The sequence below is a fragment of the Cotesia glomerata genome, linkage group LG1, assembly GCF_020080835.1.
Source record: "Cotesia glomerata isolate CgM1 linkage group LG1, MPM_Cglom_v2.3, whole genome shotgun sequence".
NCBI classification, from domain to species: Eukaryota; Metazoa; Arthropoda; class Insecta; order Hymenoptera; family Braconidae; genus Cotesia; species Cotesia glomerata.
The window spans coordinates 6,205,585-6,224,389 of record NC_058158.1 but is presented as its reverse complement, the minus strand read 5'-3'; the positions used below and the strand labels follow the sequence as shown (position 1 = coordinate 6,224,389).

Genomic DNA, 18,805 nt, shown 5'->3' with positions numbered 1-18,805 from the left:
GAAATAGAATATGATTTATAGAAAACAGGAGTTCAAAAATAAATAAAAGGGACATAAAGTTGGAGTAAAAAGTAATAAATAATAAGGATCGAGGTTTTGAGGTTCTTAAAGGTGCGTGGCAGGCTTCAGCACTAGGGGGATGAGAGCAAACGAAAAGGAGAGCCAGTAGCACAGCAGTACAGCATCCAAGAGAAATGTGTGTACAGCCAGGCGTTTATTTTAGTCTTGTGCCAAGAATAGACCCGAGAACTGCCGTACAACACGTACTGCCTCACATCCCTACGCACATATAATCACACATATAACACATGTATATATAGACATATATCCTGTAGTATATTCTGCATCGAGTTATTATAACGAGGCCGTAGACTTTTCATCTCTCGCTCTTTACTTATCCCGCCTGTCTTTCTCGGATTTTACCATCAGCAGGATGTTAATGTTTGGACACACTACTGGACGTCGTGAACACATATATACACACATCAGTCACCGATACACTTTAATATGTTGTTATTATACGTTATATATTTACGTTTGTCTTAAATTTCGTCTTACAATTATTATTGCGACCTCGTTTAGTTTCCTCAAGATAGAACAACACACTGGTTGTTGTTTTATTATTGTCCTCAGATCTAAACCATGTATACGATATACTTGTGTTGTGTGTATTATTGCTCGTAAGCCCCGACTCTGAATTATATTTTCCCCACCTACACATTATTCGCATTCAGGCCATTTGTTTATTTATATTATGTTTATTACAAGTTACTCTAGAAAAAAAATTAATTCAATTCAAGAGTAAAATTCTTGGCGCCAGAAAAATTATTTTGAATTTTTTTGCTTGAATTAAGTTAACTACTTTTTTGAAGTACAATGTCTACACTAATTGAAAAAATTTTTTTGATTCAAGTATAAGAAAATCTTAAACCAAGAAAATAGTATTAAAAAGTTTATCTTTTTTTTTTTACTCAAGTTAATTTTTTGATAAGTATAATTAATTGATTAAAAAATTTAGGATATAAAATAATTTTAAAGGATTTCTTTGTTTTAAAAAACTCTTGGGAATAAATTTTTCTTAATTTTACTCGATTAAATAATTTTTTTTCTTAATTAAAAACAATTAATTTTTTAAAAATTATTTATTGGTTCAAGATTTTTCCTCTTAAATCAAGTTAATTTTTACTCAACATTAATATCGTGTTTTACACGTTAATAACAGCAATTTATTGTTAATCAATCATTAATATCACGCGTTTTATAATATAATAAGTACATTTATTTATACCGTTTTAATTAATATACAGTAAGGATTTCCTGACGTGGATAATTTCTCTTACTCTTAATCGTGTTCGAGAGATAAATAACCCATTGATTGATGGTAGAAAACATGAAGTTTCAAATGATATACACGTAATTATTAGATTGATCAAAGGGTATTTTTACCCAAAAGTCATTACAGCGCAAGAAGAAATAAAATTAAATAAAAAGATTACTGTTCTAAATAAAAACAAAGTCCCCCGTTGTTCAGATTTAAGATTTTTTCCCGGTAAATGAATTTTATTTATTTTACTTAGGCAATATAGTTGAATTAAAAGGAACTGAAACATTTCGGGCGATACTATATCTAGTAAAGTCTACGCGGTCCATTAATTTCTTGGGTTAATGCTCGGTCGGTGGCGCACCTCATCTATTGTTCATAAATAGTCAGATTGAGGCCGCGACGATCACGTTAAGATAAAAACATGTGATGCGTCTCGTGTTTCTTAACACAATTGTATCTCGAAAATACACAGATCACAAATAATACCGTCTAGTGTCAGCCATTCGTGATGTTTAATTGACCAAATCCCTGCAGATACACATAATTCAAATTTTTTTATTTATTTCTTAAACTCGAGCATAATAAAAAAAAAAATTCACGCAAAAAGAAAAATAAAAATTCTTAGTAGTTAAATTGACTTAATTTAACGTTAAAATTATTTATTATTTTTATTTTAAAATTCTTAAATAAACAGTGAAATAAATTAAAGAAGCTCACGAGTTTTATTTTTGTATAGTGTGGAACTAATCTAAAAAAAGCTCCGCTGGATTCCACATGATCGGGTTTCCCTTTCTTTCTCAACACGGTGACTTTACGTTTATTGCAGATGCAGTTGTTAAAATGGTTATTAGTTTTATAAATAAATTTTATTATTTTATATTAAAAATCAACATCTCTACCTACATATTTATACATTTACTCATGCATAAATTTTTTATTATTTTATAATTATAGAATAACGGATTTATTCCCCAGAATTATTAAAATAATTTGAGTTTATTATTCTAAATGTCTGGTGTGCATGTAAATGTAAATCCAGATGGTAGAAAGATATTTTGATAATGAGATATATTAAACGTTTTTAAATGCTATTCATCTTTCTATTTCCCAGAATGCTTCCTCAAGACCTCTAGACACTTCATACTCTCAAATGCTGCTGGTTATTGTTACAGAGTTCTATATTTAATCCTTTTCATGCACACGTACGCTAAAATGTTCATGCTGCATACCCATGTGTACCAATTAAATATATATTAGTCGAGCACGTGTACATATACATAATACATAATAAATATGTATGTATAAAACAACGGATAATAGATATGAGATATAAGATAGATATATCGCGTATGTATGTCGTGTCGGTATTAAATCCTACATAACATATAACATATAACCACTTAGAAAGTAATCGGCACGTACTGTGTAAGATCGAAAACTTTTACGACAGAGACTCGTTGTTGAGGAATTCTCTTTATGTTAACTCAAATGATTGAGAAACGGCTGAGCCTGAACGACTTACAAGTATTTCAAATAGTAAACGCAATTGTTTTGCAAAAACAGTTTTACACCGGGCGTTAAAACTAAAATAACTTATGCGGCCCTATATGTGTACACTTACTACACCAGAGTAAGTTTTTAGCTTCCATTACAACTTATTGCGTTACAGCGTGTAAATATGCAGGCATTATTCCTGTTAATATTAATATTATTACCGTATTCATATATTTACCGCACATACAGTATTTATATATTTTTATTGCCTGCTGAAGAAAAATAAAGCAAAAATTTATATATAGAAACTCAAACCCTCAGTCACTAACTTAATTGTACATTAGCAATTACTAAAGGGCAGTATATGTATATCTTACACCGGATGTCACGATTGCGAATCTTTCCGATGTACTTTTTTTACAACCATAAATATGTAACTCATGCGTGAATACTAAGAAGATAAAAAATATATTTTATACAACGGTAGAATTAATTTTTTTTTAGAGTCGATATTTTCAATTCTGACGTCAAGTTTTTGTCCAATGCGATTCGTTTTAGAGTCAAATTGAAAATTTTGAAACTTTTATGTAAAGTTAACAACAAGTTTAAATTTATAGTTTATTTATTTATTTATTATCAGCTTATAACATATATAGATACATAAATATACATATATACCTCAGTAAAAAATTTTGCGTTAAAAAACTTACACGGAGAAAAAAATTTTGCTATAGGAACTCTATAGTAGTTAGTTAGTTGTAAAAAGTTCCAGTAGGTTAACGTATTCCTGCAACTCTACATCGTTGAACTCTACAGGATCGTTCTGAGACTATAACAAATTTTTGGAAGTCTGCTTAATATTTTTTTTTTACGATTTAGCATTGATAATTTAATAAATACATGCAGCAGAATGAATTTATATTGCCAACAATAATTGTATATGACAAATAAGAATAGTATTATAATAGAAATAAAATAATAATAGAACTTATAATACAAATAAAAATTATTTGTAAAATAAAAATATGGTCGTCACAAAATTATCTTATTTTCTTAATTATATTAATAAATATTGAACATAAAATCACTAGCGTATATGCACGAGAAAAGATAAATAAACGAAAACAAATTTTATTTTGTGTTAAATTGGGTCTTTTTAATGTATTCCGATAACTTATCACTTATCACAATATATTCAACTAATAAATTAAATTAATAGTCACTGCAAATGAACCTTGAAAAACCATAAATACAAAACTGTTCTAACGAAATTCAATTTGACAAAAAAAAACCTATTTCCTTAAATAAATAAATTGGGAACTTAATTGTCCTTATATATTTTTAATAATATAGATTAGTAACAAAATAATTATGTTTGGCATTTTAGAAGATTATGAAATATGTTAGCGCACTCTACTACTGCGCAACGTAGAGCGCTCTCAACTATACCGTTTGGCTCTGAGAACAATCCCGTAGAGCTCTGAGAGCTCAACAACATTGAGTTATCAGAACTAAATAACATTTTGTTACTGTAACTCTACAACGAACAGTAAACTGTGTATAGTTGTGGTAACTCTACAGTTACGTTACCAGAACGAAATTTTTTTTTCCGTGTAGTTTTAAAAATTTTTGTGTTAAATATTTAACACTTTTTTGTGTTAATTTAACAGAATAATAAATATTAAATTTAAATTTAACAAAAAAATTTTTAACACTAAGTTTTTTGATGCAATGACGCAAAATTTTCTACTGTGTAGGCATCTGTGCATAAGCCTGGTAGTACATTATCCTATAAAATATAAACATTTAAAATTTAATAATATTTTTCAAATTTATCATCTTAAAGTTTAAAATTACTAATTTTCTGATTTTTTGATCATTTTCCAAAAATTGTTTTTTTTTTAATTAATTTTAAGAAAAAAAATTTTTAATTGTTAAAAAAATTCTCTCATTTTTATAGAGGTTGAAGTACTATAGACCATAAAACTAAACAATTACTAAAGTATTTAACTAAGTCGTTGTAAATTTCACATTTAGATAACAAGATCTCCGAGGGTTAGGTAGTAAATTTTTGTAATTTTTATAACTCATAGTTTCTCCTTTAGCCCTTAAATTTTTCTTAACAGTTTTTTTTTTTTTGATAATTTAAAGACTAAAAAATTCTAATTTAATAAAATACCGACAGAAACACATACGTCTCGACTAATTACTATTCAATTGAACCTTCATTACATAATTCAGTACCTCAACAGTTGATTCACTTTTATAGAAGGTCATAAAAAAACAATAAACATAATCCAGCAAGTCCTTTAGCTGTGAGAAGTTAATAAAAACGGCAAGTGACAAATGATCTATTAAAAGATATGAGCGACCGCCATTGAGAGTGATTGGACACGGCGAGATGAAATTTATTATTAATGATTGTATAATTGCTCGGCGACTTACGGTACAATAAAATTAATTTCCATAAAAAAAGTAAATAAATAGTAAATGATAATGTAAAGCAAAGCAAAGTGAGGTAAGGAGTAAAAAATGAGTTATTAAAGGATTACGTTACGGTCAATCTATACTGTCACACACGCACTGAGAGTAATGCATTGAATGATTGTGAAGAAGGCGATAAGAATGTCGGTTTAGTGCATGCAGTCGTAGTATGCATATACAGAGTTGATTTGATTTATAAGCTGGCTGCTCGTGGTCGCGCGATTTCTCCTCACAAGCAACAGAGCGGCGGCACCTATTATAATGACGACGGGCGCTCCTTCTTTCAAAGCTGGCCTCGCGAGTCGGCGAGCCTTACTTCACATCCTGAATGGGACGCAGTTACGTATCTTCCTACGCATCGGCCCGTGTCCGGCTTCGTGTGGGAATCGAACGTGTACATTTGTCGCGCAAAATATTTAACAAGAGACAAAAAGGGAAATGGTTATTATACATACCTACTACAAATATCCTCACCTCCTTTCTCCTTATATTACTTATTACTTATACATAGAAAAATATTTAAAAATCTTCTTCTCATATGTTCATATGTTGTATTGAAACACCGTTAAATCCGACGACACACCCACTCGTTTGTCCGGAACTATATACCTAGCCTTTTATGTCGTCCATAAATGTCCTCAGTGCATAGTTCTCGGTTAAAAAGCCTTTTCTTCACTCTCTGTGTCAAGTGTACGCTGTATAAATATCAATCCGATTTAATATCATGCATAACTCCCTCGCATTGCTTTATTTTAATTAAATTAAAAATAACTTTAAATCTAAAATCTAGATGTTTATCGAAAATTGTCTCTCTCTTGGCCCGATAAATTTTATCTCAAGCAAAGTAGTCAAAAATTGTTAGAACTGTTAGGAATTGTCAAGAATCTGATGCAATGAAAAAAATCTCATGGAAAAATCAGAGATTTTTTATTATTATTTGTCAAATTTAAGATTGACAGTTTTTAATTTTATCTTGAATTAGATTGAATTTTTTTTTTAAATAACACATCTTGATTTGTCGTCAATCAAATTTTTATGTAAATAATTAATTAATAAAATAATTTATTCTTTTTAGTTTTTGGAAATATATTTTTTGTTAAATAAAATTAATTTTAATATTTGAAAACAAAAATTTTGATGCTCCAAAAAAATCTTATAGAAAAATCAGAGAATTTTTATTTAAATTTCAAATAATATTTTGAATTCGATCATAATTGTTATTAATAATTAATAAAAAATAAAAATGCATCCTTGTGTATTAGTTAATTGAATTTTTTCCTCAAAAGATGAATTATGTCATCTAAAAAAAACTAGAATTTAAAGTGATGATTTTTATCACCGATTTGACGCCATTAGACGGTAAATTTAATCTGATCTAAAGAAATCTAAATTTAAAAAATCTGTCCATTGGTCAGACGGAATCTAATCTTATCACTTACCACCCACTCACTCAAGTCACTCTCCTTCCGAGTGGTAATTTATAAAAAAAAAAAAAACAATAAATTATATTTTTTTACAGTTCAATTTCGTTGGAAGGATTCTGGGCCCACGTGGTATGACAGCCAAACAGCTGGAGCAGGAGACAGGATGTAAAATAATGGTCAGAGGAAAAGGTTCCATGAGGGATAAGAAAAAGGTAAATAAATGTTTATTTACCACGCCCACTATTTATTATTCAGTACATAATCTAAGTATCTTATGAAAAAAGCGAAATATCTTTATTATTATAAGTTATAACATTATAAATATAAATAATAAAATATCTTGACATCGTAATTAAGCGGTAGGGCATAAAAGTAACTTGTAATAAAACACCGTGAGACTATTTTAGATGCAGCCGTATTGCCGAGGTAAGGCTCAGTCAGAGATAAATGGAGTTTAAATCTATAATGATTTTAGTGTCGCAATCTCAAGTTAAGACCATATTCGGTTAATGCTCGTGGAATCGAGGCCTAAACACTCGACAACTTGATGCAACTCTATAACTACCGCTGCATATACCTACACACTAAATAAAATAAATAGACACAGCTAAGCAAAAAAGATAAATAAATGTATATTTAACCCGCATGTATGAGTCCAAGAGCCCGCTCGGGTTTTATGCCGCTTTTCTGAGTATACATTAAAGATTAACACTCAAAAGCTGCTAACTTACTCGATTTGCTGATTTTGCTACATACGGACAAGATACTTAGCTCTAATACTTGCACTCATCGCATGGACAGACACACCGATACAACTTTATTGTCGGTATTCCTAAGACACAGCAAATATTCCGTATAAAATCTCATCATACCTGTCGTAGGAAAATGTTGCCTGTTAAGGAGAGCAAAGCCTCACATTACGTTACTTGAAACTACTCCACTGTCTTAAGTCTTGACTCCTGAGTCTTGACTCTTATCCGCCGTATAGCAATGTAATTTAATGTATAAGATACAAGCTGAGAGAAGAAAAGAGCAGAGAAGAAAAGATTATCTCTCGAGTAGAAGGAACAAACTCAAGTGGTCACTGACTTTCAGTACTTTTATTTTATTTTTTTTCTATACTGCCTGTCGAGTAATCCTTCTATGGATTCTCCAGTTCTCTATAACTAAAACCATCCACACTACACCACTGTAAGTGTACTCTCAGATGGTTGGCAGTCCAGTCTAGTACCATGCTCTCATCTGGACTTGGGTGGCTTTTAAACCACTCAGATGTCTTTAACCGTCTATTCATGATTCAAGTATTTTTCCATTCTCTCATTATCATTACATTATACATTATTTTACAACTTTTAACTATTTATACATGTTAGCTTATGCCATTCTATTTTTATTATTATTATTAATATTATTGCACTGAAAAAAAAACCCTGAATTAAGAAAATAATTAAAAAAAATTTTATTCTCTTGAATTATGGAAAAAAATTGTAAATTTAATAGTGTAACGTTCCCGTTAAATTTATAATATTTAATTAAATATTTTAATTCAAAAATTTTAACTGCTTCGTTGGTGATGAATAAAATTTAGATAGTTAAAGAATTTTTTTATCAGTCTAATAATTATTATCATAAAATTTTATGCTTAAAATTCATTATTTCACTAATTATGAAACAAAATAATCATTTATAAATTTATATTTATATCTATGTGTAATGTATGAGCGCTGCAGCAACGATCTTTAGCAAATCATTATAATAAGTCTTGTCAATCAGACAAATTGCCTCTTTTTCAACGTCAAATCTATCTCGCTAAAGGAACAGATGTTTTGCATCACTTTTAATGCGAATACATGAATTGAACGCACGAAAAAACAAAAAAAATATGTATTTTAAGTCCAAAGAAAAATTAAGCGTACGTCAATCAGATATTTATATACTTGCTTATTTTTTGCGTTTGCAATCTTAAAGATTGTTAAGGAGGACTCTCAAGAAGAACGGAATAATTGTATAATAATAATTAGTTGAGATATGCGTGAAAGAATTTGCAATTACTTTTGCTTTTTAATATTTAAACTTTGACACTTTTACTTTTTACATATTTAAACTTTTTATTATTTGAACATTAAATTAGTGTCATTTTTTTTTTAAATATTCAATCTACACTTATACTTTATAAAACAATGGACGTAATATATGTATAATGAAAATTATTTGATACATGCATAAAATCTAAATGATTGTTTTCAAGCTGCGCTTATTATGGTAATCGTGTAAAAGCTCTTGTAAGTATTTTATGTAATAAGTTAAAAGCTAATTCATGTTGTTAATCATTGGGCGTTATATCATTTATTTTATGCATCTTTATTACATTTACACTCAGCAATTTAATTGTATTGTTATGTATTGCAAAGTACCAGATAAATATATTTAATTATTTATTTATTTATTTATAATATTGAAATCAGCAGACATCTGACGATTTTTTTTATATTTTTATTACAAATCAATTGTAGAAAAAAAAATATTTTTAATAAATTTGCACTTGCAATTTTTTATAATTCTAGATGTGAAATTTTTTAATTAAAATTTTTTCTAAATAATTAAATTGGTATAAAAAATATTCAGTCTGTTAATTTCGCTATTTTATCTATTATAATTGTGTTATTAATGTTGATATTTAACTTAGCCGATGCATGATTAATTTATATTTATTTTATTTAACTACACGACCTTGCTGGCTTATCAGATTACGTTAAAAGTCGCTGGATTTTGTAATTATGTTAGTAGTATAGTATTTTATTATAAATTAGGTATTGTTTCAGATAAATGTATTTCTCCACTGTTTATTTATCCAATTGTATAAGTCGCACTGTTGTATTTATCATAGACTAAAACTAATAGTAAATTAAAATAATAATAATTTTGAATCAATTAAACAGGAGGAGCAAAATCGAGGCAAGCCAAACTGGGAACACTTGACGGATGAGCTGCACGTGTTGCTGACGGTCGAGGACACTGAAAATCGTGCGACACTTAAACTTGCCCGTGCTGTTGAGGAAGTTAAAAAGCTTCTAGTGCCCGTGGTGAGAGAGTTCTGATTATTTATATACATTTATAATATTTGCTCAATCTCGAACTCAAAAAATATTTAATTATATTTATATTTCATACAGTCTACTGTCGTGATACTTTAATTATCAGATATTTTTCTTTGTTAAAGTCAACGCGAGGTCACGTTCTTATTTCTATAATAATAGCGATAATATATTATTAATGTTTTATAATTAAAATAAATTACATTGAATAATAAATTAAATTAGAACATGATATAAACTGTCTAATAAAAAGTTTTTAATAAATTTTTAATCTATTTGTTGAGCATTTAAAAAAAAAATGTGATCTGTACTTGAACCGTAATAATTGTAATTTGAATTTTTTCAATTGTCAAAGATAAATTTTGCAACATAATGTGAGAAGACTGAGTAAATATTATATCTAAAAAAAAAAATCAAAATAAATAAATTAGTAAATAAGATACTGACGGAAATATCGATTGTTAGCAGGCCGAAGGGGAAGACGAGTTAAAGAAGAGACAACTGATGGAGCTTGCAATAATAAACGGGACTTACCGAGACTCAAACACAAAAGTAGCAGCAGCAGCAGGTACATCAACGCGTCGCATCGATGTCTTTCTTAAGTCACTGGGCATTAATAAACAACAATACAACAGCAACATCATCTAACAACATAACATGTTTATCAGTCGCAGTTATTCATTACCACTATTTTATATATAAATACATACCTATGCGATAATATATATGTGAGCAGTACATTGCAGTTGTTGTCCGAATGAAAGACAATGTACACACATATATATCTATATATTTATATATTTATTATTATCTGTGTCTCACGATATAAAACTAAGTATATAAGATTAAATCAATGAGAAACGCACGAGCTTGCTTGACACTACTTAAATCCACAGATACATACACACCTATCTATATATTTTCCTATTTCTTATTCAAATCGATTGTCATATCAAGAGGATATTATTATCCGTAAGTGCCATGCCTTTCTCTATTTACTTAGCTCGTGTTTTATCCAGCTCGTGTTCGAATAATGTGATTACACGGACGATAACGAGCCAGCTACACGTTTAAAGATACAGACTGTACACTAGACACTATGGGAAACTGATACTCGATGTAATGGTAAATAACTCGCCACTGTGTTTATCGATATAACACGTATAGTAAACAGGCTAGACCGCGCATCTTTACACCGGGAACACAATACAATAGGGATTCTCTCGATCACCGGTAGTGCATTCTCGTTACCAGTTATATTACCACATCCAATATTATATCGCTTAATCATTTTAAAGTTCAATGAATTGTCTTGCTTGCTGTTATTATTATAATTATTATCACTTTCTCATAAATTATATCGATATAGAGATGTAAATTAATTGTTATTTTTGTCAATGCTGCCAATAATGAAATAATCTGGTTTTATAATGGATGATAATACAGAGATTGAGATGAATATAAATGAAAATAAAATAGGATTCATTAACAGCAACATGGTGAATTGTAACAGTGCCAAAGCGGTCGCGAAACTCGAAATCAGATTTTGCTACAGCTATACAAAGTTAAGTTCTATTTCATTAAAATGCCCTCTACAAGCCTAGTAGTGGTGAGTTCGATGCAAAGTACTTTTAGCAATAGTTTGCCGTGCTTTACTGGCTGACTCGTACACGCAATCCGGTGGTACATTTATATTACGTTGCCAAGTCTATCCTCTAAATCAAATTTAATCTTATATATATTATACATTAGACTTTTAGACTCTTGACGGATTCTGTGTTGAGCTTTATTGAAACGTGAACCCAAACAAGCTCATAAACCATTTAATTATCTTTTGAACTTTTAAGTCACATTATTTTAAAGTCACTCACTTGGCGAAAGTTCAAATTTATTTTATCAAAAATATTTATGTCTATAAATCAATCAATATTATTATTGAAAGCGTATAATTTATAAAATTTTTTTAATATATGTGTAATTTAAATTGTTAATAATATTAAATATTAATATTAATTTTAGATTGATTGTTGTTTTAAAAAGAAATAAAACACTAATGCCCAGTGTACTTGAAAGACGTTTGATGTTTATTGATTTGAAAGAAAAATCATTTGGAATAAAAAAAAAAAAAATCATGTCCAGTTGTGTGAAAAATACAGAGAACAAATTTTAATAATTAAAATTTCAGCATTTGACATTGCAGCGTGCGACGAAGAGTGGAGACGTGTTGCAGCAGCAGCTGCTGAAACTCAGCGTCTTCTTCCTGGTTTAGGATCCCAAATGAGATCGCCAAACGCACCACTAGGTGCTCCGTTAATATTATCACCGAGAATATCCGTCCCAACAACAGCAGCATCACTGTTAAATGGTTCCGGCCCGCCAGGATCAATATTATCTGCCGGTGATCCACATGGTCTAATTTACACACCTTACGCTGATTACGCCAACTACGCGGCATTAGCAGCATCACCTCTTCTCACCGAGTACGCTGACCATTCTGGTGGGTTGTTCGCTCGCTGACGCTAGGCCACGAGCTCGGTTATCATTTTAAACAGAAAAAAAAACACATATTATCTGCACTATTTTATAATTATATATTCATTTTTATTATTTATTATTTTTTCTTTCTCTTTATCCAGCTTTTCTCAGACAATCATTCTCAGCAAATCCACCATCGGCCTCGTCTCACTTTTAAATTTAATTTTATTTTGCTGTTGATTAACAACGACAGATCTTAGTACTTTATTTTTATTATTAATATTATTATTATTAATACGATATTTGAAATGTTTATCATGATAATGATGATGATGATTTTATGACGAGTGGGCCATATAGAGATAAGTAGTTGATAAAGAAGAAATAATAAATAATAACGATACAATTTTAAATGATATTATTACATTTAATTGTGTCTTAACGTTAGGACGTAGGCGTAGTATGTAGGATTGAACAAAAATAGCTGGATCAGTCATTTACTAGTCGCGTCGTAATTGTTTTAGAGATTTAATACACCCTCGCTCTCTTTCTCACTTTTGAGCGTCAATTTTTTGACGATACGTATAATAGTAAGACGCTAGATTTTTTTTATTAATTTTTAATTATTAATTTTACTATTTCGATAACTGGCAAGGATATTAAATATCAAATATTAAATAAAATTTTATTGCACTCGGTACACACATCACCCAGGTGTTCGTGAATGTTGTTGCGAGGATGTAGATAATACTAGTCGAAAAAAGAGCAAAGCGTTTTTTATTATTTTTTATTTTTATTTTTATTTTATTTTATTCTGTTTTGTTTATTAAATTGCCATGTAAGTACTAGGGCAGCAGAATACTTTAGGCAATCGTACAATTTTTATTTTATTTTATTTTATTTTATTATTAGACTATTACTGATTATGATAGGAAGAAACAAAATGAATAGAGCCAGAATTATTTTAAGAATAAAGAAAATTTTTAAATATGTACGGTATAACATAAATTGAATTAAAAGTAGTTAATAGTTGTGAATATATAGATGAATTTATATAGTTATATTTGCTCTTCCGGCGTAGGGCATGTTACACACCCTGACACACACACACACACACACACACACACACACACACACACACACACACACACACACACACACACACCTACATACATATAATATGTTTATTGTATTATATTGTGTACACATACACACATACATAATACACAAAAGTTAAGTGTAGTAAGATATAATAGTATAAAGTATTCCGTTAGCCCGTTAGCAATCTCTACACAGAAGCACTATACGCGTCCGCATACTTACATCGTAACTGTAAGTACGTTGTTTTAACATACCAAACGAAAATATACTCTCTCTAACGGATCCTCGCACATATCCACAAGCGGGGCATCCAGTCATGTGGCACATTCTCGTGCATTACTCAATGCAATAATCAAAGGCCATTCATTGTTTATTATTTTTATTTACATTTTCGTTATTTTTAATAGACAGATATTAATTAGCTCTAGGTAATTTTAATTTTAATAATAATATAACAAGCATAATTAAATGAAATTTTTAAATTTAAGTATATTGAAGAGATATTTATATTTATTAGAAGTATATTAGTATTATAAATTTTTATCCGCGTTTCCGTTACTAATTATGTTAGTGTTAAATAAATCCTGCCTTTCGACTTCAATCGCGCTTTAATTTAAATTATTTCTTTTTACTATTTAATAATTATCGGTGATGGCTATAAACTATTTATGTCTTTTTAGAGCAATTTTTCAAAAGTTTTTATTTATTAATTTAATAATTATTGTTATTTTTATAGACGCGTCGAATTAACACTACAACGTAACTAGAATCTCGAGTGAGAATAATTCCCCGGGTTTGGTCTAACATGAACTAAATAATAATAATTAATAACGTTACTTTATAATAATGATAATAACAACAACAACGAAGACTAACTTTATTGGTCCGCTGACCCCGCGTTTTTGCTTACACCTTTTTTTTTTGAATAATAATCCTAATAACTTAAATTTATTATTGTATTTATTACCAAAACTACTATTTTACCCACGTTACTATTCACTCTAATCAACAAAAGTGCCACCAAATTAACTAAATAAATTTTAATATTAATAAAATTAAGAAGATTCAGTCGCTGTACATTTTTATTTAATAAAAATTATAGAAATTAATATATTAAAATTCACACTAAATTTGAAAAATTTTTTAATAATATTAATTCAAAAGTTATTAATAATAGAAAAAAATACAATTAAATTTTATTTTTAATCATTTGATTCACGTGCAGCGAGTGGGTCTTCTTAATTGCGTTAAAATTTAACAGATTATTTTATTCTTACGTCTAACATTATCGAAACGAATAGACCGAGTCTTTAAATATTGCAATAAATGAATAAATAAATAAAAAAATCGGTCGGTGATAGGTAGGCTGTACGTAGGGTTTTAGGTGAATAGGTGTAGGTGAAAAAAAAAAAAAATAAAGAATACCCAGGGACCAAACAGAAAACTAAAAACGCGTTAATGTTACGACTGATGGTTCTAGCATATATTGTAGGTGTTTATTTAATATTAATGAATATGGATATTAAGTCTTTCAAAGACTAGACATTGAAGAAGATATCGCGTGCTTACAATCCGAAGACTTTATTAGAAGTGTTAGTAATTAGAAAAATTATACGGCAAAGAACAAATTGATGATACTCATTAAACCAGATTCTTTTTTAATGATTAGTATTTGGTGTAAAGAAGAAAATATCTTTATGTATAATATACCGTTATTACTTAAGATATTTATATATATTTAATTTTAATTTTATTTTTTATAAATGAAATTAACGTCAGTAATAAATGTTTAAATAAGTAGTACATACATATTACTGAAGTTGTAGCGCAGGAATAGAAAATTTATTTTACTACTTATTGTTACGTATGAGTGTAAATGGCTGGTTATACATATATTATATATATATATTTATATAAATTAAGTTTGCGTACTATGAATTACCTGATTTTATTTGAGAATCAAAATATATAGGAGACACTTCAGACGTATCATTTTTTAGCCATATTTTATATAAATATAAGTGAGACCGCAATATGCAGCAGATACTTTTTTTTTTTCTTTTTTTATAAAAACATCACAATTAAATACTTACATAGGTTTTTATATTTATAATACATTTTTTAATTATTTTGTTGACTTAATAAATTGTTTTTTATTTCTTCTATCACTCAATGCTTAAAGAAATAAATTACAGATAAATTTTTCAGATAAATTTTAAAATAAAAAGACTAATATGTTAATTAAAAGTGCTTTAAAATTTTGAGTGATAGTATTCTAGCAATCAGTAAAGTGCAAGATTATTAAACCAATTTAATTAGGTAAATAATCATCTTGCATTTTGCAACAATCCACAAGCTAATGAATAACTAAATTTTTATTCACAAAGAAAACAATTTTAATGATGATAATAGTAATGATTATTATTATTATTATTATTATTATTAATAATATTATCATTATTAAATATAGAATAATAAATTGAGAATTTAGTTTATCCAGTGCATGATTGCGGCTCTACCTTTCAGCAATGGAAAATAATAACTAAAAGGCCATATGTAATGCGTATAAAATTACTGACGATGTTGTATGTTGGGAACAGGTGCAGCAGCCGCTGCAAAGCAGCGTAGGCACCTTGGTCAAATTCGCGAGCACCCTTATCAAAGGGCAGGCGCTCTCTCGTGAATACTGAGCACAGAGTCGCGCCTACCGCGGGAAAGGTTAGTTCTTATCTGCATAATAATATAAAATATAATAATGTTACTATGTTTATACAATAGATATTTATATTATATATTATATATTTAAAATAATAATATATTATATTATATATTTACATATAAACATTTATATTTTTGTCATACTTGCTTAACCAATGTATGAGATAGTCCTCACTCGCACTGATACAATAGTTTTTTATTTTTTAAAATACTTAAAACTTAAATTAGTCACTTAATCATATTCTCACACTTAATTATTTACTTTCAACATTTATTTTTTAAATAGATATTTTTTTTTCTTTTTTTTTTTAGCTACGAAATTTCACACGTTTTAAGTAAATAATTAAAACCCGTGAGAAATACTTCAATTATTTCTTCTTCCGTAATTAAATTTAGAGTTTGGACTACGTTTGTGTACCTGTCATTGTCCGTTTTTAAAACTAAAATTTTATTATTAATATTATTTATTGTTAAAAATAAATAATAGTAAATTTTGGACAGCTTCCTCTATGGTTGATTACGTCCGGGAGTCGCTTGCCAGCAGTATTACATTTAAAATAAAATAATTTGTTTTATTGCTCGCGATATCTCAAACCCGTTGAGTCTCCTCGGTAAAATAAAAATATTAATTTTAATGAGTTTGAGGAGACTCGATAAATTGTCATACATTGGGAAAGCAAAAAAAAAATAGAGAACAGATAATACAGGATTTTTTTTAAATATCTCTCGTACTTTGGCGCAACTCCCCGCTCCTAGGTCTAAGCATTATTTTTATCAATAAATAATTCACAATTATTATTATTTAAATTAAAATAATTAATTAGGATGTATGAGAAGAGGTCATTCGATTATTAGCTTTTGTTTACGCCACCGTACGTTTAAAAAAAATATTTTGTAATTACGCAGAATAAGAGATTGTTGATATGATAGATTTATATTCATATTAATGATTAAAAAAAAATATATGAGGATTATTTTGCGTGTGGGTGCGCACCTCCCCCACTTAATGATCGAACACTGCCCTTATGAACAAAAGCAATTATTTTTTTTTTAATTTAAATTATTCTCACAAATACAAACGAAATTTTGGGCAGTGAGTTTACGAAAAAAAAGGCATAATAATTTTTGGTGCTTTTACGTTTAAGATTTTAAAATAAATTTGTCCAGAGATCATGACGATTATTTTGCATTTTTTGTTATCATTTTTATTATTTTATTATTTGGCAACTTGTGCCTGTGGAACACGTATTGCCCTTCCATTATTATTATTATAATTTGTATATAATTTTATATATATTATATAACTACAAATGTAGATATAAATATAAATATATATAAATTTATCTACATAATATAAATAATTAAATAATATTTTACCATTATTGATTATTATTTTATTATTATTATTATAATTATATGATTATTATATTTGAATAAATATTTATATGAAATAAAAATACTTGATGAATAATTTTTTTCGAGTAATTAGAGAACAAATAATTTATCAAACACAGATTTGAGAGGGATGGTTACGCGGTGTGACGCAAATGTATTATTTTTAATTTACTTTACCAAGTATTTTATTTATTATTATCAATTAATCATGTATGTATTACCAATATTTATTTATTTAATTTCTAACATTCAAAATTATCAAAATTACATTTAACTGATTAAAAAATAACTTTTTTATTAACAATTTACTCTAAATCAATAAAAAATAATTGTTAAAAAAGTTATTTTTATTTATCAGTTAAAGTAAAAATAAAATACTAATGATTAATTGATAAGTTAAAAAAAAAATCTTCTAGGCGTTTGATGCTGTTGTTAAAAAGCTGGCGTCCCATCCTAATTAACGTCTAATACTAACAAATAATTATTCATTTACATCCTTTGTAAACAAACTTAAGATAATCATTCATTATCACAAATTAATCAACAATAAATTAGTTAACTGCATAAAGCACCATCTATTTTTAAAAAATATTAATCTTAATATAATATAAATAATAAATTAATAAATTTAAACTAACAAAAAATGCTCCACATGGCCAAGTTGACACTAACTTTTAAAATTAAAATCCAATGTTACTTTAATAAAAAAATTACCAAGTAATAATAATAATAATAAATAAAACATTGGATTTTAAGATAATATAAATTACGCTTCTTAAATGCCTGGATCTTGTATTATAATTAAAATAATAAATCTGTCCTACGGCACGTGCTTGCTGGTATTCATAATATTGAATTAATAAATTAATATTTAAATAAAATATAAATTAATAATTACGTGCTATAGGATACCTTTTTTCTCATTTAATTTACATTGTCTAATTAAAAAAAAATTGTCTTAAAACTTAGCTCTGCTATCGTGGCAGGTGCACACCCAAGCTGCCTCTAAAATCGGTGGATTATTCGGTGGTTAACCTGATTATTAATTATTTATTAAAACTATCTTGATGAATAACAATATTTCAATTAAAATCATTAAACAATTATTCATATATATGTATTTATAATAAATAATAAACAACAAACTATCGAAGATCTCGCGAGATGCATCCATTTATGCGGTACATGCCCATAAATTCTTTAAAATCTAATCACGAATGACTACTTTAATATTTTTCTCAATATCATTAATAATATAAATATATAAATAATAATAATAATTTTATTTTATTTTA

At 28.0% G+C, this 18,805-nt stretch overlaps 1 protein-coding gene across 4 annotated transcripts in view; it reads left to right on the top strand.

Annotated features, from left to right (window-relative positions):
- The window catches only part of LOC123262203 (protein held out wings), a 42,897-nt gene that overhangs the window by 22,896 nt on the left and 1,196 nt on the right, over window positions 1–18,805 (top strand). Inside the window, exons 3-7 of one of the 4 annotated variants that reach the window (XM_044724353.1) lie at window positions 6,822–6,938; window positions 9,666–9,809; window positions 10,287–10,389; window positions 12,007–12,318; window positions 15,998–16,115. In XM_044724353.1, the coding sequence (XP_044580288.1) occupies window positions 6,822–6,938; window positions 9,666–9,809; window positions 10,287–10,389; window positions 12,007–12,318; window positions 15,998–16,080 (759 nt within the window). In that variant the 3' untranslated portion in view covers window positions 16,081–16,115. Of the gene's footprint in view, window positions 1–6,821; window positions 6,939–9,665; window positions 9,810–10,286; window positions 10,390–12,006; window positions 12,319–12,457; window positions 13,045–15,997; window positions 16,116–18,805 lie in introns of those variants that run through there. The other 3 variants (XM_044724365.1, XM_044724360.1, XM_044724374.1) reach the window with 3 other exon arrangements.